The 20,929-nt window shown below is 41.0% G+C and overlaps 1 protein-coding gene across 6 annotated transcripts in view; it reads left to right on the top strand.

Annotated features, from left to right (window-relative positions):
• The window catches only part of LOC148727001 (scavenger receptor cysteine-rich type 1 protein M130-like), a 54,986-nt gene extending 35,302 nt beyond the window's left edge, over positions 1-19,684 (top strand). For 4 of the 6 annotated variants that reach the window (XM_088727247.1, XM_088727246.1, XM_088727250.1 and 1 more), the window contains 9 exons: positions 408-711; positions 1,084-1,194; positions 1,297-1,487; positions 6,208-6,330; positions 6,515-6,585; positions 15,606-15,646; positions 17,722-17,818; positions 17,939-18,038; positions 18,429-19,684. In XM_088727247.1, coding sequence (XP_088583373.1) covers positions 408-711; positions 1,084-1,194; positions 1,297-1,487; positions 6,208-6,330; positions 6,515-6,585; positions 15,606-15,646; positions 17,722-17,818; positions 17,939-18,038; positions 18,429-18,494 — 1,104 coding nt within the window. In that variant the 3' untranslated portion in view covers positions 18,495-19,684. The other 2 variants (XR_015989458.1, XM_088727249.1) reach the window with 2 other exon arrangements.
• The last annotated feature ends 1,245 nt before the right edge of the window (positions 19,685-20,929 follow it).

The following is a 20,929-nucleotide window of genomic DNA, read 5'->3' as shown; positions in this document are numbered from 1 at the left end:
GCCATGTTCCCACCAATAACGTAGCTCCTTTTTCTGCCTTTAAAAGCACACACAACCCACTGATTCCTCTATTCGCTCCGACGAAGGGCTAACGCTCGAAACGTCAGCTTTTGTAGTCGTTACGGTGGCCAATTTATCGTTTCAACTTTGTTGATATATCCAAATTATTTTGTAGTTTTGCCGAGGATAGTAGAAATCTCGACCAATCAGTTGAACATTATAATTTTCGAAAATGGAGAACATACTTTCAATTGATTATAGTAATATAAAGAAATAACAAAAACGTAAGTCTGATTCAAGTGCGTAAACTGTTCTTAATACCTGGAATGACCTGTTAATGAGATATATCAAAGGCATATTTACTATAGACTTATTTACTGAGTTGGAAGGGTATATTGGTTTAACAGTATATGGCGGCAGAACACGATATCGAACAAAGTCTGCTCCATTCAAGTACACTCTCGGAGCCTCCAGCGGAATACGTGGAGCTCAAAGAGGTCAGCACCCATAATAGACAACTACAAAATACGAGATCGGGTGCTGATTACGCCCCTCTTCATCCCCTGACACGCTCCTGGGAAGTTCCAAGACATCATGTGACCATAGAAAAAGTCATTGGTAAAGGTGCTTTTGGACAGGTTGCTAAGGGAACGGCAGTAGGACTTAGAGGGAGGCCTGATACGACTACCGTAGCCATTAAGATGCTTAAATGTGAGCCATGTTCTGATCTCAGCATATTGATAAGCACGAGTAAATTTTTCGAAGACAAAAACTCGCACGAGTCCGCACGAAGGGCGGGTGAAATTTGCAATTGCTCATTACAGCAAATTGCACGAGAAATCATGTTGTTATTTGCTAATAATCTATTCTAAAAGAGAAATAGAAAGTCAAGACAAAAGAAACCATAACACTGAGTTCGCTCGCTATTTGTAATTCGCACTCGTCTTACAACTTTGCACTCGTGCTACATAAAATATCCACTCGTTTTCAGCCAATCAGACCTTTTCCATGTATATTATCATACAACTTACATTCGTGATTTGGAATTTTGCATGTCATTAATATTTTCTTTAAACTCTCCAGCTAACGCTGCCGAATCGGACAAGAGAGATTTGATGAAAGAACTTGAAACGATGAAGAACCTTAAACCACATCCTCACGTCATCAAACTTCTGGGATGTGTTACTGAACCTGGTATGTTTTGCTTGCGGGGTTTGATAATACCATGTACATTTTCCTTGTGATTTTATTTATAAGACCATCGTGTCAAAAAGTTTTTTGTGTATTTGTTTGCAGAGGAACTACTGGTATTGATTGAATATGTTCCTTTTGGAGATCTGCTGGGTTACCTGAGAAAAAGTCGTGGATTAAATGACACTTACTACAAAGACTCGGATATCGACCCACAAACAAATTTGACTTCACACCAGCTGATAAAGTTTGCTTGGCAAATCGCTGATGGCATGAGTTACCTGTCCTCAAAATCTGTGAGTTAGCATAGTTTTTGAACTATGTCTTGTATCTTTTTAAAATTAAAATTATGTAAAATTAATTGTAGAGCGTACACTCGTGATAAGATCATTTTCTCAAATAAACTATTTCATATCCTCAAAAGAATACGCCTGATTGGCACAAACATATTCTTACCGTCCAATCTTTGGGCTCTTTCTGCAGGAGGCAACTTCTCATTTTCCTGCCATCGCCCTTTTTTTCTTTGTTATGAAAAAGCCTTTTTTCATGACCAAGATGATGAGTCTAACACCTCGAACAAAGACACTTTCGAGACACTTCAGAGTCGAAAGTCTAAATGGATTCACCCACAGGGCCAGTTCGCATCGTTAGACTTTTTCATAAAAAAATGTCGCCACGATATTAACAAACTTAATTTCAATCGTAGTACCAAATTTTGCAATCTTTCCTCTGAAGAGTGGTCGGCACTAAAAAGCCATTAAAAAAATGCAAAGACATTGTTATCAAAGCGGCCGACAAGGGCGGTGCAGTAGTTGTTTGGCGGACAGACCTGTACCAAAAATAAGCTTTGCGGCAACTTTCTGATACCTCTTTTTATCAAAAGGTTGACAAAGATCTTACTTCCATTAATCAAAACATCGTCAAAAATACGATTAACGAACTCATAGCTAAACAAGAATTGCCGGCCACTGCAAAAAATCTCATCATAACCACACCTAGAACTTCTTGTATTTACTTTTTACCTAAAATTCACAAACCTAACAACCCAGGTCGGCCCATTGTCTCGGCTTGCAGTTGCCCTACCGAACTTATTTCCAGCTATTTAGACAAAATTATGGCTCCCATCGTCAAAACTTTACCATCGCCTCCGGGTTAGCTCAATTGGTATAGCGCTGGACTGTTGTGCGGGTGGTCGAGAGTTCAAATCCGGCCGGACCAACACTCAGGGTCTTAAAATAACTGAGTAGAAAGTGCTGCCCTTGTAATAATATCTGCAAACGGTTAGACTTTCTAGTCTTCTCGGATAGGGACGAAAAATGGAGGTCCCGTCTCACAAGCCCTTATATGTGATTCAAATTTGTGGGACGTTAAAGAACCCACACACTCCTCCAAAAGAGTAGGGCACGTAATGCCCGGTGTTGTGGTCTATCTTTGTGCAGTCTCTATCCAGGGTAAATTGGGAGGAAGGGTGGTGCCTCGCATGGACCTTGTGTTCCGTTCGCACTAAACCTTCCGCGTCTAGTCACACCGGATAAAGTCGTTAACAACAACATCGTATATCAAAGACAGCCAACACACTCTTCACATTTTTCGCGACTTTAATTTTCTTGGCCGGAACAAACTTGTTTTCACCATGGACATTACATCTCTTTACATTGTCATTTCTAATGGCGAAGGTCTTCTGGCCTTCAAACATTTTTTTGATCCACGTATTGTTAAAGTGCTACTGAAACGAAATTTTCGTATCTGAAATTTTTGCTCTAACCTGTAGTTTTGAATATGCTGATCATCATGACATAATTTGCTTTGGCCAAAAAGAAGTGAAAGATATCTTTTTTAAACATTCAAAAAAAAATTTTACACAAAACCATGTCCGAGCTCTGGTACCGAGCGAAATGGATTGATGACGTCACTGGTTGTGTTCACTTCGATAGCGTGGTTTATTTCACTCACTGTTTGTTTGTATTCGTGGGCGAAGGAGATGGCAGATATTGAAGTTTTGTCAAGTGAATCTTCTTCTGAACGAAGCGAAGTTGTCTCCAGTAGCGAAGAGAAAGATGGTGGCGTAAAATGGGGTTTACAGGCCTAGACGACTCCCCAGCGTGTGTTTAGAGTAGCCTATTCAAAGTTTAGCCCTCACGAGTATGTCTTTGAGCGACCGCCCTCTTTTGTAAGATACGAGCGGTGGATTTTTGTATAGATCGTTCAGTAGTGGTTGTGTTTCTATTAAATGCCAGTTTTCATGAGAATTTGCTTTATGTGTGGCACTGAGTACACACACTAGGGATTGCGTCTTTTTCGAATCGTTCGCCTTTGTAGATGTACAGCTATTTTTTGACTGTCTCGATCGTCAAGTTGTCTTGATTGCTTTCAGCTTGCGCCACGCGCGCTGATTCGATCGTACTACAGTTCTTAGTGTTCAGTGTTCCAGCCGTTTTTGCTCGTTTTCTTTTCTTTATTTCGGTTTTAAAACGACCGATTTCACGTTCATAGAAGCACATGGTCGCCTTTACTGTTTCTTGCTCCGCGTTGTTAAGGATTTGCTTTATCTCATTTTTGAAATCCTCGTCTGCTCTTATTTTGGCCCTCGCCCTATATTGTAGGGATTCTGGGTATGTTCTGCTAGGCACTTGGTACAGAGGGATTTGTTCGTTATCCTCAGATTTACCGAGTAGATCATCTTCTGTGGCGGTGTCGTATGAGGCTTCCACGTTTTCTTCATTCTCTGAATGGCATTGCTTTGGCCTGGGGCGTTTAGTAGCCCATCTGCTGTTATAATGTCTTTCGACATTTTCTGTAGATGGTCAGGCAAGACCGCGATGTCAATCCTAATCTTGTGGATCTTGTCAGTTGCCCATTAACTAAATAGACTGCTAGAGATTCGTTCTCGGTATCAGTCGGGAATTTTGCTCCCTATCAAGGCGAACCTCTCGCAGATAGCCAAGATGTCGATATGGCCGCCGATGAAGAAGACGAGGATGGCATTTTGTCCGAAATCCACTTTTTCGGCTTCCCTAACATGCAAGCCACACTCCATGTTTTTACCCTTCTTTCACAGAAGTACACAACCAGTGACGTCACAGGGCTGTTTTGGCCGCACCAAGATGGCCACCAATTTTGATCTCAGCCGGTCAACTTCGAATGGTTAAAAATGTACTTCCTGCTATGTGTTGGCCCAAAAACAGTACACAGCGTTTGCAAATAACGCTCAAACTTTATTATATTGCAAAAATCTCGGATATGAAAATTACGTTTCAGTAGCACTTTAAGGAACCCAAATCTGAAACCCTACTTCGCTTAGCCGAACTAGTACTCACACTTAATTGTTTTTCATTCGGGGATAACTTTTTCAAACAAACCAACGGCGAAGCCATGGGTACTAAAATAGGACCCAGCTATGCCAATATTTTCGTATGTTTTAGGAATACATTGGCCCCAAACTTGAACTCTACGGTCGCTACATCGACGGCTGTATCATGGCGCTACCTCCTCTACCAGAACGGAGCTTACTCAATACATAACCGCAGTCAATTCTTTTCACCCGGCTCTAAAATATACCTGGGAAATTTCCGACAATTCTTTATCTTTCTTAGATATCAAAGTTACAATTGAAGGCAACGGCTTATCCACTAGTGTGTATTACAAACCCACAGACTCACATAGTTACTTGTCTTCATCTTCGCATCCATCTCGTGTTAAGAATTCCATCCCACTTTCTCAGTTTCTAAGACTTCGTCGTTTATGTAGTGATGACTCTGATTTTTCCCACAAATCAGAGTCAATGGGCCAGTTTTTCGAAAAACCTAGTTACCCTGTTTCTGTCGTTCAAGCGCGTCACCACCGCGCCCAACTTATTGATCGACAGTCAGCACTACAAACGTCACAGAAGGAAAATTCTGACCGCATTCCATTCACTCTCACCTTTCACCCTCACAACCACTCAGTTAAATTCACTATTCTTAAAAACTTTAAATTACTTCAAAACGATCTAGAGACTGGCACTATCTTTCCGCAACCTCCACTTATTTCATTCAAACGCGACAAAAACATAGGAAGTTTTTCGGTCAGAAGTTCATTCCAAACTAATGACCAACCTCGGCACTTTTAAATGCGCTCGGGCACGATGTAAAACTTGTCCTTTCATTCACAACGCTCAGAAAATATCGGGACCCAGGCGATCCATTAAGATCAGCGATCACTTCAAGTGCACCTCCGCCAAAGTTATCTATTGCGTAACTTTCACTTATTGCAAAAAGTTATACATCGGCGAAACAGGAAGACGACTAGGTGACCGATTCCGAGAACACCTTCGCGACGCGGAAAGGAATGACAAGGACGCATCTAAACCGGTCGCTAGACACTTTAATTTACCTAATTATTCTAAACAACACATGGCAATCTGCGGTCTTTCCTTACATTTAGGCAACACGGAAAGCCGCAAAACTCTTGAACAAAAGTCAATCTTTCAAATCGGCACTCTTAATCCCACAGGTATCCACGAACGCTTTTCATTCCACTAATTTATTCGTGTTTTTCTCGTTGCCATGTTTCCACCAATGGCGTAGCTCCGCTTTCTGCATATAAAACCACATGCAACCCACAATTCCTTCATTCGCTCTGACGAAAGGCTAACGCTCGAAACGTCAGCTTTCTTATTCGTTACGGTGGCCAATTTACAATTTCAACTTAGGTGATACAACCAATTATCATTACCTTAATTTGGGGTTGGCAATCGTCTCGGAGCCTTGCAGATGTACTCCTTCTTCGCAGTGTACAATTAAGTTTAATTCCCAGTTTATCGATTGTCAAAGAACATTTTCTCGATTTTTCTTGAAAATTGCAACCGAATTAGTACTTTTTCATTGCCGGCCATCTGCGAGGATAAGAAATACGCACATCATTAATTTCGGTAGATACGGCTATTTTCATATCTAAGGCTCATTTTAGTTTTTTTCCTCTTGTAATTACAAATTCTCACTGAGAAGTCAATATTTTTTTCACAATCCATTATTTTAGATCATCCATCGAGACCTTGCAGCCCGTAATGTGTTGGTTGGAAAAAATGAAACATGTAAAGTGACAGACTTTGGAATGGCCAGAGATGCCCAGCAGGAGAATATTTATAAACGAAAGACAAAGGTATTACAAAAGAAGTGGGGGTACTCAATTTCACAGCATTCAGAATAATCATCTTGAACAATCATTGTTGTGGTAGAGATGAACTGATGAGAAAATAATAGATACCTAAAAGAGTATTATTTCAAATAACACAGCCTTTGATTTCTTGATATAAATAATTTTTTTCCCATTATCAATTCTTCAGGGCCGTCTTCCACTGAAGTGGACAGCTTATGAGGCGTTGTTATATGGTAAATATACCACCAAAAGTGACGTGTAAGTATAACTGATCATTTTGTTTAGAAATGACTTCTATTGAACAAGTGGTTCATGGTTAGCGTGCGTAGATAGTGGTGTGGGATGGTATGGATGTTTGTGGGAGTTTGGAGAGCACAAGATAAGCATAAGAGTTACTTAAAGTGCAGCAGAGAAACTCTAGCATCTTCACGGCTCCCCAGACTTTACTAAGTGCATTCATAACTCGATCTACGCGCACTCTCAAACGTTCGTCTTTTCGTAACCGCCTCCCAGTTAGCTCAATGGATAGAGCGCTGGACTGTTGTGCGGGAGGTCGAGGGTTCTCGCCTCGGCCGGACCAACACTCAAGGTCTTAAAACAAGTGAGAATAATATGCTACCTGTAATATTCCTAGAAGCCTTAAGGTCAATAACTCGCACAACACACCGTCACCCTTCGAACTCCGGCTCTTTCTCATATATACGCACACTCTCCCGGTCACCTGACCGCTGTGTATAGTCCCGGATGCCCAAAGGACACCACATCTTCCTCTTTCTCCGTTCATGAACTCTGACATGAATTTCAACAAAATAGCATGAAAAATGTCAACAATGTCCGATCGGGTAAATAGAAAACTGTAAGTACAATACGATCAAAGTCAGTGACATAGTCGCTGAGTCTCTCAGGAGGTCGGGTGACTCTCCCTGATCTCCTTGGTAGCAGCTGTGGCTGGATAGGGCTCTGTTCCTCCACTGGCCATGCACTGGCTCCCATCTCTGGGCTGGGTGTGAGTCCTTTGCCACACCCTTGCTCACAAGGTACTTCTGCAGGCTCTACAAGGCTCAGTCCCTTTGACTCTGTAGCTGGTGTAACAAACTGCTTGACATGCGTAATGCTTCACTTGTATTGCACGCCTTGAGGTGACTTTAACTGGACTTGATTCCCATGACGTGCTACCACCTGGTATGGCTCTTTCTCGTAATGTGGTGACAATTTATTCTCCTTCCTCTTCTCCAGTAACACAAAATCCCCTTTCTGTATGCATTTCTCTGCGGCCTGATGCCTCTTGTTGGCATGGTCAGCCCCAACCAGCTTTTTTTCTGCATCGCGATCTCTGGCCTGCTGATATCCTGGGTCCTCAGATTCTTCTAGACTAGCAACCTCTGGCAACTTAGTAGACAATTTCCTCCCGAATAACAGTTCTGCTGGGCTCTGGCAAGTTGTTACATGCGGGGTGGAACGGTAGGCCAGAAGATACTTATTCAACTCTGGTCTCCAGTCTCTCTTCTCAGCATGGGCCACTCTCATTGTTTTCAAAAGGGAACGATTTTGTCTTTCGACTTCCCCATTTACCCTAGGCCATAGTGGTGTGGTCAGTCTATGCTCGATGCCCATTTCATTCAAGTATTCTTTCATTTCTGCGGACACTAGGTTGGGTCCGTTGTCCGTTCTCAGAGTATTAGGTACCCCATACCTGGAGAACTGTTTATCTAAACACTTGATGATCATCTCAGAAGTAGTAGATTTAATGATGTCAACTTCCACCCATCGGCTGAAGTAATCCACTAAGACCAGCAGATATTCTTCTGTTGGCATAGGCCCAAATAAGTCCAGCGCTAGATCACGCCATGGCCTCTCAGGCATCCTGATTATTTTCACAGGCGGAGTGATTGTCTCCTTTGTGACCAGTTGGCACCCGTAACATACCCGGCACTTCCGTTCCACAGCCTTATCAACTCCTGGCCACCACACTTTAGACCTGAGTCTCTCCTTCATTTTCACGATTCCCTTGTGACCTTCGTGCGCAAGTTACAAAACCCTTCATCTCAGCACTTTAGGTATCACAATTCGTATTCCACCTAGTATAACTTGACCGATGAACGTCAATTCGTTGCGCACCATCAAAAATTACCGTGGGCCCTTCTCCCAATTTCCACTAACAAGGCAATTACACACTGCTTGTAACTCTTCATCCTCTACAGAGGCACTCTCTATCTCCTGGATCTTAATGGCTACGGGGACTGCTTTAAGAGCAACCATCCGAACATGTTCATCGTCATAACGACATTTCTCTGACGCTTGGAGCGTTGTCAGACGTGACAGGACATCAGAATATTATCTCGTGATGCGACGCAGCATACCTTGGAACTATATGGTTGCAACCGCAACACTCAGCGTTCAATGCGTGCTGATGGCTTGGATCCTCTAGAGTAAATAACCTTCAAGGCCTCATGATCTGTCACCAAGTCAAAGGTCTGCAAGCCGTACAAGTATTGGTTGAACCGTTCGCACGCCCACACTAGTGCGAGCGCTTCTTTTTCTGTCTGACTATATCTCCTTTCCACGCTGCTAAGGCTCCTGCTGGCGTAACAGACGGCTCTGCCCACACCGTTCTTCTCCTGGACTAGCACTGCACCTAGCCCCACCGGACTTGCATCAGCTATCACTCGAGTATGTGCCTCTTTGTTAAAGTATGCCAGAACAGGTGCCTCGGCTAACCGCTATTTCAGTTCCTGAAATGACGCTTCTTGCTCACTGTCCCATACAAAGGGTACTCCCTGCCTAGAGATCGCTCGTAGAGGTTCTGCAATGGTGGCAAAGTTGGGAATAAAACGTGCATTGAAGCCGACCATCCCCAGGAAGCTCCTAACCTTTGTTGGTGTGGTTGGGCGGCTTGATTCAAGTACAGCACGGACTTTCTCTTCTGTTGGACCGATACCGTGCTTTGATACTAGAGGTCCCATGAAGACTACTTTGTCCATCCTGAATTGACACTTCTGAGGGTTGAGGGTGAGATTCTTCTCCTCTAATCACTGCAATACTTTATGAACATGCCTGTCATGCTCCTCATTATTCTTGCCATGCACTGTCAATTCATCGGCAATGTTCTGAACCCCACCAATATCAGAGACCACTTGTCTTATTATCTGCTGATACTTCTCAGGTGTTGAGTTTACTCTGAAACTCAGCTTCTTGTATCTGAATAACCCATCATGTGTGGCAAATGCGTTTATTTCTCTGGAGTCTTCATCTAGTTCAATCTGGTGGAATCCCAGACAAAGATCCAATTTTGAAAACACTGCACTGCCATTGAGATTTTCTAACACCTCGTCCACCGTTGGGATGGGTATCCTTTCACAAATGATAGCTGCATTTGCCTTCCTCATATCTATGCACAACCGGATATCCCCTGATGCATTTGGCGCAATCAGCACAGGACTAACCCATGACGTCGGCCCATTTACTCGCTCCACTTTATCCTGAGCAATGGGGTCTTCAACTTTCGCAGTTACTTTCTCTCGCAGTGCAAATGGGACACGCCTTGGTTTCTGAGCTACTGGTGGCACCTTTGAGTCGACGTGTAGTTTCAGTTTGTAGTCTTTCAGCTTTCCGACGCCAACAAACACTGTTGGATACTTAGCCTGAAGAACTGGGGCTAAGTTCTCGCTAACGACATTGCACTCCACAAACTCACTGCTGACGCTCGAACTAATACGAAGAAGACCCAGAGCTTGTGAGATTTCGTGGCCCAGCAGACACCTTCCACTCTTAGTGACTACCAAATGCAAACCTATCCTCTTATCACCTGCCGAGGTCTCAACTTTAACCTAGCCAATCACTTCCAACTCCCTCCCGCCATATATTTACAACCGCTTGTGGCAATCCTCCATCTTCGCGTTAAGGCCTTGGGCCTTAAGTTCTTCATATTCTTCCATTCCTATGAGGTTACTTACTGACCCTGAATCAATGAGTGCTCTTGTTGTAATGCCATTAATATTCACTTCCAGCACTGGTTCTTTAAGACGGGTTGCATTGCATGTTTCTCCTTGATTCTCTGTAACTGCAAATGCAAAAGCATTTCTTCTCGCTGTCAGATGCGTTCTGATCGCTCACGAAGTTAGCATTGTAAGGCTGGCGTCTATCAGAATCCCTCCTTCGCTGATCCGGTTTACCTCCAGTTGCATAATTACCACTCTGTGCCTTACAACACAAAGCAAAATGACCATACCTCCCACATTCTGCACATTTCTTTCCTTTTGCTAGACAACACCTATCAATGGTCAGATGCCCCTCTCTTCCACAATTGTAGCACTTTCTGGGCTCATCATCTCTTTTTCCTTGTCTCGTCCTGATTGCATTGACGCTGTCTCCTTCCATTACCACTGGGTTCACGGTCATGTTTGTGGCTTGTCTCCCAGCCGCTTCCCAAGCACGAGCTTTATCTAAGGCTTCTTCCAGTGTAATATTTCTGTGTTCGAACAACTTCCTCTTCAGCTCAAAATCCGTTAACTTTTCAATCAGCTGATCCCTCAAGTTGTCGTTCAAACTCGTTCCGAAATTACAATGCCTAGGGGACCGGTCATTATTTATCGCCTGGGGGGGGGTCGGAGTATTTTTGTTGTCACATCGAAGCATTTACCTGATCCCCCCGTAGAGTATCTGGTTTTTTAGAGATCCCCCCTTATCGGTAGTGGAAAGTTTCATGATCCCCCCCCCCTTTTCTCCCAGCCACCGCCAAATAACTTTTTGAATATGCAAGTGATATTTTAATAGTGGTACTTACGTCTCATGGACCTTGAACCACAACGGTAAATATTTGCTCGTCAGATACGAACTGAATTGTCGAGGAAGTGCCAATCTCAGGCTGTTCATCCAAATCCACGAAAACATAGTCATCGTCGCTCTCTGCCTCTCCACTTTCGGATTCTTCATCCTCGAATTCCACGTCATCTTCATCACTCGACAGTTCTTCTGTTATCACAGTCTCTTTATTCTGTCGGTAATAGTGACATCGAATGGCCTTCACTTTGTCAAGTTTCCGACCCACAGTCGTCAAACCATGCTTGTTGAGATACAGGTCTAGTTCTCTTACCCGCAACTTTTGAACTTTGCCACCCTCGATGAGGTTATCCCATTGAAAGTCCTTGTACGTTCGTTCGTTTAGTTGTTTTTTTCATTCGGCCGCGTATTAAAATAATGAAAGTTTATGATTTTAGATTACGATTCTCTATAAAACAAACTGAAACGTTATGAAACAATTTTGAGCAATTGTAAGTATTCCATTCTCAAAATCTTGATTACCTTTCTAATTTAGATCGTGCCTGAATAAAAACGTGTATGTTAGACTACGATAGTGATTCTTTTTTACAAAATGGAGGGTCTGTAAAAGGGTTTGGGTTTTGTGTCTGGGCTAGAATAGAGTTTATATAATACAAAATACAACTGAACGTAGTCTTGAATATATGGTTGGGGGAGTCCCAGCGGCAAATCCTACCAAAGTATTTACAAATGCAATCACCCGGGGTCCTGGCGCGACCTAAAATTCCTTTTTTTTTGGTCTGATCCCCCCCATTATGCTTGTCAATTACGGCTGATCCCCCCTAAAGGTCTTCAAAAAACCATGTGATCCCCCCCTAAATACTCCGACCCCCCCCAGGCGATAAATAATGACCGGTCCCTAGCTTGTTTTCTCAGGCGTACCATAAACTGGTCAGCGGTATCCCCCTCATGCAGTGACAGCTGACGAAAAACATGGTGCTCGTAAGGAATATTCTCCTCGACGCGAAAGTAGAAATCCAGCTTTCGAATAGCGACCTTATAAGCGTTATCACCCTCCGCTGGGATAGGACCAGGATCTTGTAAGTCTTCAAATATGTCTTGCACTTCCATACCGGCGAAATGCAAAAGTTGAGACGTCTTCTTACGAGCATTGTCCATGCTCTTTCCTTCGGCGTAATATTCGAACGCGCGCTTCCATTTACGCCACCTGTCCGCAACTTGCAGAGCCGGTCCGGTTAAATCCAACGGTGGTAAGTGCTTCTCACTCATATTTAGACCATCCTCGTTGCCAATGTAATATTCCTAGAAGCCACTAAGGTCAATAACTCGCACAACGCACCGTTACCCTTCGAACTCCCGCTCTTTCTCACATACCCGCACACTCTCCCGGTCACCTGAACACTGTGTATAGTCCCGGATGCCCACAGGACACCACACTAACTTTCTACAACATCGAGAAATGGTTAGATATTCTAGTCTTCTCGGATAGGGACTAATAAATGGAGGTTCCGTCTCCCTCAGGGTTGGGGTAGGAGACGTTAATTTCCCATGCACGAAATTACTGTGTGATAGATGTCCACCCCTGAGTGAGATGGGTGGGTTGGGTTTAGATGGGTGAACCTGGTAGGGGACTACGTGTCCTATTGTTCTCCCACCTGTACATTGTACAAATCTTTAAATACAATATAATACAATATAGAAAGATAAAGGAGTTACTACTAAATGTCGTATTCTCCTGTCTTATTAAGTTATTTAATACTTTAGGTTAGCCTCCTTTCGTAATCTTAATATACCACAGGCGGCCCAAGCTCTCTTTAAGAACCACACAAGGAACACAATTTGCATATCGATTTATAAGGATTTTTATGAATTTTCTGTAAGATGTCCATGGAGATAGTTAAAAGTGAAAATATTAATTAAGGAGGCTCGAAAGGGTTTTCCACAATTAACAGCAAGCGCCAATCAGTAAAAGATATCAGGACTGTCAAACTTATCATCAGGATAATAACTCGACATATGCATAACACTATGTTAGGGAAATCTTTTAAGGGGGTTCGTCAGGCATTATCTGTTGGCATGACAACAGTACAGTAGTGCTAAAAGATCCTCTGAAACTCAGTTTTTGAAAGATATCTCCAAAACCAAGTCGGTGACCTAGTTTTTTTTTCAAATTTCTTAAACATCATCACATTCTCTACCTGTATAAGTGATATTAAAAAAAACTATCTAGCAGAACTTGAATTATTTAGGAAAATGCTGTTTTGAAATGTAAAAAAATTTCCACTAGATAAATTATTTTTAATTTTCTTCAGGAATGCGTAATGATGAAAATAATTTGTATCCCAAAAAATCAGGGTAGGTCACCCAACTAATTTTTGAGATATTAGTTCATAAACCTAGCAAGGTTTATTTCCGGTTTTTGCAATTTTAGCTCACACTTTTATATCTGGTCACGCGTTTTAAACGATACCGCTGAATCACGGGCTCATTTTCGCGAGGACGAGTCCGTGTCCGCGCGATTAATCGATGGATGCCCTCAGCGCGGAAAAAATCGTTCATCCTGAAGATGGATTCACATTGTTTTGTGATTTTACACCTTCCTGAAAAATAAGCCATCATTTGAGACTCAGACTACTTACCGTTACGATAGTTGGAAATGAACTCCGGAGAGAAACTCCGGAGAGAATTCTCTAGCGGAATTCGATATATTATGACAAGTTGATTATCCAGATGGCGCCAATGCCAGTACTCCATTGAGGCCGTTGATGTTGAGTTTCTCGTACACAGATTGTAGTGTAACATGAGACAAACCAACATCTGCCAGCTTCTGGACCATGTTTGTTGAAAGATGAAGCTTTCCATCGAACATCTGGATGGTAACTTGTCGTTGTTCTGAGAAGATGGCTTGATCGAAGGCTTCATTCGGCGATGCACATTTACCATGATTGACTGATATAATTGTTCATGCGCAATTTGAAGTGGAGGAGTGGAGGAGTGAAAAGAATTTGATTTGACGTCTTCCAGATTGTCATGAGCGTCAGACCCAGCGAAAATTAGGGTTTCATATACATCAGTAATTTGTTGGTCGTCACAGATTTCGGGAATTTCTATAATTTTCGAGATACTAGAGATATGAACAAGCCTTGGCTTTATTTTTCTTTTTTTCTCTTTGCCACTGTCATAACCGTGAACTTTCATTATTCCATTTTAAATTGAAAACAAAGCAAATTTTGCAATCTTTTCTTAACAAGTGCGAGTTTACATTTTCGTTGTTGTAATTTACAGTTTATCGAGGGAAATATCAACAATCTTTCTCACGAGTTTGAAATGAATATTTCATTTTAATTTTACCGTCTGTGGTTGAATTAGAATTAAAGTCTCATCTACATTTTTATGATCTCCGGCTTGTTTTCTGAAAATTGTGTTTATTTTTATGGCTGCATTTACAATTCTCCATTTCCGTTAATAAAACTGTCAATGTTTACAGTCCTGGATCCAACAATGATTTCATTTTCCTTTTCATCTTCCAGTGAGTTGTTTAGGAAATTTCTCGGTCATTTCATTTTATTAGGAATCAAATTCAATGCGAAACAGATCGGAGGACTCAGAGGTATCCACATAAATTTCTCTTGGAACAAAGTAAGACCCACCGAATGCACTCGACGCGACTTTATTGGTGAGGTGTCGACTTCACCATCCTCTTTTAGCTCGTTAAATAAAATTTTTTTGACCACTTTCGGCAAGAATCCTGGCATCTGAACATTTTCCTACCTGCTTTCAAGAAGTAAACTTTCCATTTTTGTTCTCAAATAACCACTTCCGTTGGAAACAATAGAGGTACCCGGCTATTTTGAAACGCTCATGGCGGCCATGTTTGTTTACAACTCGCCCGCGGATCTGATAGCGCGCGCCATCGCTTATTTCTCCCGCGAGTAATAAGGTTGTGTGTACCTTGGAATCCATTCTCCACGCAGTCAAAAAAACCCTTTCGAGCTTCCTCAAATAAAAATGGCTTACCTTATTCCACACGTGTGTTGTTTGCTCCTGGTGTCGTTATTTTACCGATTTAACTTGATTTAAGCGGATTTTGAATCCTGGCTTTCTCTTCTTAAAGATAAGACAAGGCCAAACACTTCTGTCCGGACAACCTGCCGAACGAAGTAATCATTTTAGCCGGAGATCGTTCTTTAAATGTACTTAGCTATGTTTCTAATCTTAAATAAGTTGCTGTTGTTGTTGTTGTTGTTGTTGCTCTTACAAGCATGAACCAATTATTCTTTGACATAGCAGACGCAACTTGTTCACGTTATAATAATCGCAATATGTGTAGTTAGGAATTAGATAACATAGATGCGCGCAAAGTTTTAAGTTCTTTTCTGCAAATTTTACCAGTTTAGATAAGGATTATAAACTTTTTCAAACAAAATACTTCGTTAACTTATACAATTTTAATGTCTTCAACCAGCTATTTTACTCATGTTTGCATTACCTCTCTGCAGATGGAGTTATGGAGTTGTCCTTTATGAGATTTTCACCATAGGTAACATCTAACGGAAATAGCTCTTATTCCAGATCCGCGTGCGCGGTTTAGTATGTCAGCGGTTTCCTTCATTAGCATACGCGAAAGAGAGGCTCTCGGGTCAAGCACCTCTGAAGACTACTAGAGGACGTATATAAAAGTTAGAACCTTGTGAAAATTTGGGTAAAATATCATGATGAGACATTATATAGTCTTTGCTTGTACGAGCCGAGCTTTCCGTTATCAAACAAAGATCATCTCCACAAGTCACTAGTAAAAATCCGAAGAGAAAACACTCCTTTAAGTAAAAAAAAATTTATGCAGCATGCATTTTGAGCCAGAATGCTTTGTGAAGTCTCGAGGAGAACAGCAAATGAGACTAAAACAGGAAGCTATATGGCAAACTTTCACAACGAAAGTGTGTTCTATCAGTGTTTTGCACGTGACCATGTCTAAATAAAGGCAATGTTTTATTGTTTACGCTCCTCTAATCTTCAGTTTTTCCGTCATCTTGAGTTTTTCTTTCAATGAAATCGCAGACAACGTTTTGCCTACCACAAACGGGGAGGTCGTTTCCCCCACGTACCAGTGATGACCATTCTGGACGATTAGGAAGACCAGTGCTTGTAACAGCTGCGATGGTAGTAACTGTTTTGTTCGCTCCATTCACTTGTTTACATGCCTAAGTGCTGCCACTTTTCACGAAAATCGTCTTCCTATTCGTCCTTGGAATGGCTTATAACCCTGTTTAAAAGAAAAGGTACACAGACACTAAGATTTTGAAATAATTTGTCATCAGGGTAAAAATGCCAAAATTGAAGACAATATTATGAACTCACCTTTGAACTAGTACGGGTTTCGAAGCTGTCGATCAAGCACATCCATCTTTGGCAGTTCCTTTCCAATAAGAAAGTCATTCCTTCGGCACTTCTTTCGTAAGATCGCTTGAAAATTACCGCCTAAAAATTTCTCTTTCTCTTCACTGATTTTGGAAATGATGTAGCATTTTCGACAACCATGTTTACAATCTTCAGGGAAGCTTGACCCGATAGCCTCGCCTTCGCGCACGCTAATATAAGGAACCGCTGTCCAACTAAACCACGAACAGAACTGTTAAGCTCTGGAACTTCATATGTATCCTTCAAGAATTTTATTATTTCCATCTTATGTAATTACCTCGGACCTCTTTTGATGCAGGTTACACCTGTACCTGGACCTTGATCAGAACCTGCCCCTGCCATTGCAAACAATTGTATTTCCTTTTTTTTTTACAAAACTGTCCTTTTCATGATTAATTAATTTATTTATTTTTTAATATAGGGGAGTGTCTCGCATGGGACCTCGCGTCCCGTTCGCACCCTCCCTTTTGGGTCTTTGTAATATGTACTAAGTGCTACGGTTGTGTGTTTCTTTTTTTTTTTTCTTTTTTAGAAGTCAAACCCAATAAAGTTGTTGAAATTAAAAAAAATTAAATTGAAATTGAACACAGAACTGGAGTAAGAGCTATTTATAAGACTATGGGGAATTATTTTTGCAAAAAAATTTTGCAACTGTGCTTGTTTCAATTGAACAATGCTGTGAGCGCAGTTACGCGTGATTGTGCTTGTCTATTTACAGGTGATGTACAGGTCTTCAAAATATCCACACCCTTACAGTGCTAAACATAAGTAGAGAAACACGTGATAAGAGAACGAAAACTTACAAATAAACACAAATGAAGAAAAATGTTCACCTTAAAGATGCATAGCTTTACAGGCATTTAAGAATCGAAGAAGCTGTTTTTAAGAAAAGGGAACATAAACATTGATCTAACGGACTAAATTCAAGCAAAAAACCTGACAAACTACTCGGCTTAAGTTACGTAACATTACGCAACGATACAAATAACCACAAACACTCGCAGGCAATTATCGCGTAAAAGCAATACACACGTGAAACAGCGTGACAGCAAAGTTTCGCGGAAACAAATGCATTTTGTTCAGGTATGCAAACTTCTGTGCAAATGTATACTTTATCAACTGACATAGGTCGGTGCTTTCGGTGATGGTCGTTGTTTGACACAATTACATATTGATTTTCTTGTTTTTCTCTTTCAGGCGGTTCACCCTACCCACAACTGGACGGAAAAAAAATTGTTAACTTACTCGAAGAAGGATACAGAATGCCTAAACCGCAACACGTAAATGATGAATTGTAAGCTTTGTAAACTCTTCTCCTTCATTTCAACAGGAAATATTTTATAAACTCTCACACATAGATTATGCCTGTTGTTTGCGAGATCAAATAATATTATATTCCATGTAAAATTACTAGGTATCAGATCATGATGACATGCTGGCAAGATAACCCGGATAAAAGACCGGCATTCACCGGGTTAAAAACTCAGCTCAAAGACATGGAAACTTCACAGAAGGTCAGGAAAGTGATGAACATAGCAATTTGCTTTTATGCTGAAGTATCTTTAAATTAATAGACTGTCAATCAGATGGCCGAGTAAGATGTAATCACCTCTTCCAATTCGTGCAAAAATTGGCTATTGCTTCTTCAGCGGTTAATATCGGTGCATGAGAAGCACAACTAAATTTCCATATAACACAAGAAACCTTTATGGTCATTAGATAACAGATGATGAGATTTTTGCAAAAATGCGCTGAGATGCCTGTAAAAGTAGTAAATGCTAACGTCTTAAAATACCAGCTCACACTGAGCTGACAGCTGATGTACATGGATAACTGCATTCAGTTGAACGTAAAGGGGAAACAAGTTCAGTTCCATAATAGTATTAATTTCTTTTGTTCCTTAGATACTGATCGACATGAGAATGTACGACAAGAAGTTGTATGCAAACGTAGAGGATTTGAGCGTGTAGTGAGGTACACGGTCGTCAGTGTTTGAAAGACTAATTGTTTGAACGCTTTGCCGCAACAAGTTTTAGGAAATGATTGCTTACTTTGTAAAGGATTTTGCTGATCGATCAGGCTAAAATATATGATACTCATCAAGTTTCATTTTTCCTAAGCGGTGAAATGCGCCTACATATAAGTTTTCGCATTCCAAGTCAAATATTCTGACATTTTGCTATTTAAGAATCTTAAAGGAGCACTCTTATGAAACTTCCCTGTAATTTGGGAACCCGAAAAATCCAAATATTTTTACATTAAGACTTGAAATGTTTACTAGTTAATCGGTTCTGAATTTTTTTTTTCCGAATTATCATACGGGAAGATCGTCAAATTCGCGATTTTCTTTTGACCCGCCATTAGTTTACGTAATCAATTGCCAGACTCAAGAAGACTGGGGCGAGTTTTTAGCGTGACGTAGATTACTCATTTGACGCGCCGTGCACTTTTGTCGTGCAAGTGACAGAAACAAACTAGAGAGAATTAATGAAAGAGGTCTACGTAGAGTCTTCAAAGATCGAGTCTCTCCTTATAGTGACCTTCTTACACACGCTGGAATGACTAGTCTATATAACAGGAGATTACAAGATATCGCTATCTTTATGTTCAAAATCAGGAATAGATTACTGCCTTACAATATACTAGAACTCTTCTCGCCATCGCCTTCGAACTAAAACCTGAGGAACTCGGACTTTCATGTTCAAAGGGTAAAAACTGTCAAATACGGAAAGCATTCCCTCAGATTTTTTGGGCCATTTTTATGGTCAAAATTAAGCATGGAGGACAGAAACGAGACCTCCTTAAGAATGTTTAGAGCAAATATAAGGAAAAAAGATCTGAGCGAATTGGTTAGTGAAAACGCATGTAAAAGGTGCCGCCTGTGTAACTCGTAATTCATAAACAGAAAATATTATATCTAGTAGAGTTGATATATTATAAAAATTGTAAACATAGTTTTAATTGCATAGGTGTACTTTTAAGTATATTGACTATAGCATATATTTGAAGAAGTTTTGAATAGTTAAATCTTATTATCTTATAGTATTATTAATATACATTTATCATTAATAAGTAATATAAGTATTGTCCCCTATTAGTAGATCTGAGGGCAAGCTAGAAGATTAGACACTTAAATAAAGCTGTTGATTGATTGATTGACTGATTGATTGATTGATTGATTGACCGCACGTCGGAGCAAAGTGAGTGTGAATATTTTCAGAACTCAATAATTACCCGTATCGCTTCATGCTAATAACACTTAAAAATCCAACCAGTCTTCAGACTCGCTGGAAAAGTATCTTACAGAACTAATCTCCTGCCTTGTCTGGATAACTATCGCTGTCTTTGACAACTCTGAAGGCAAAGGCGACTGAAGAACCACGATCGCGCTTCGTAACGACGGCCAGCTAAATTCAGCAAACAGCACACAACTCCGAACAAAATGACTCCCCTGTACTGCTATTTGTTAAGATGTTGTTTGAAAAGAGTTCCATATAATCTCATACATTAATTATGCATTCATTTCATTAAGACTAAATGTAAAGGTTTCTTTGCAACACTCTATTTAACAATTGGTTCCTACTTTAGCGTGCATTATCGAGTTATGGAGCACGCGGGAAGTTTGGAGAGCACGAAAGAAGCGTAAGAGTTGCCCGAGGCAATAGCCGAGGGCAACTCTAGCTTCTTGAGTCCCCTCTACTAACTATGCCGTTAGCGATTTCATAACTGAATCAAAAAGCGTTCGAAGCATTGATTCTTGAACTTTGAGCATTTCCCGAACTGACTGTAAGGAAACAAACTCATCCGTGTCCACAGAAGCTCGAGCTTCGTCGGCGTAAGAAGCTTCGTCGCTTTGGTGACCCTGTTCATCACCGATGGCGGTCACAGCTACGAGGTGTTTGGCCTGTTTATGATTATTCTTCACCATAATTTCGTAAATTTCGATAACAAATAGAGCTACACACAAATAATAGATATAATAACTTCCTTTCGTTGAAGAGATAAAGCAATTTAAAGCATTTTAAAGCACCTTCCTGCGACGTCGGCTTCATGCGACGACGACTTCATGATGAGTATCAAGCAAGTGAAAGTACAAAAATACTTCTCTAACTAACCAGAATACAACTTTACGATGTCATGTCACTGAGCACAGCACTATGACGAAGATTTTTTTTTCGTCAAAGTGAGGTATTTTGTTTGCCATTCCTTCAAGAAAGCCAAAAAAAGTAATTATTCTGCGCATTCAAGGGCAATGACGTGGAAAATCCACCCCTAATTTATTTTAAACGTGTGATACAAGTAGTCTTAAAGGATAAACATCTCGCTTGTATTTGAACACCTTCGCTCATATTGAGGTAAGAAATTTTAGATGAACGCGTCATAACTAATAGTAATGATATGAAAT

This window comes from Stylophora pistillata, chromosome 7 (genome assembly GCF_964205215.1).
Source record: "Stylophora pistillata chromosome 7, jaStyPist1.2, whole genome shotgun sequence".
In the NCBI taxonomy this organism is placed as follows: domain Eukaryota; kingdom Metazoa; phylum Cnidaria; class Anthozoa; order Scleractinia; family Pocilloporidae; genus Stylophora; species Stylophora pistillata.
This window is presented reverse-complemented; position numbering and strand designations above follow the sequence as displayed.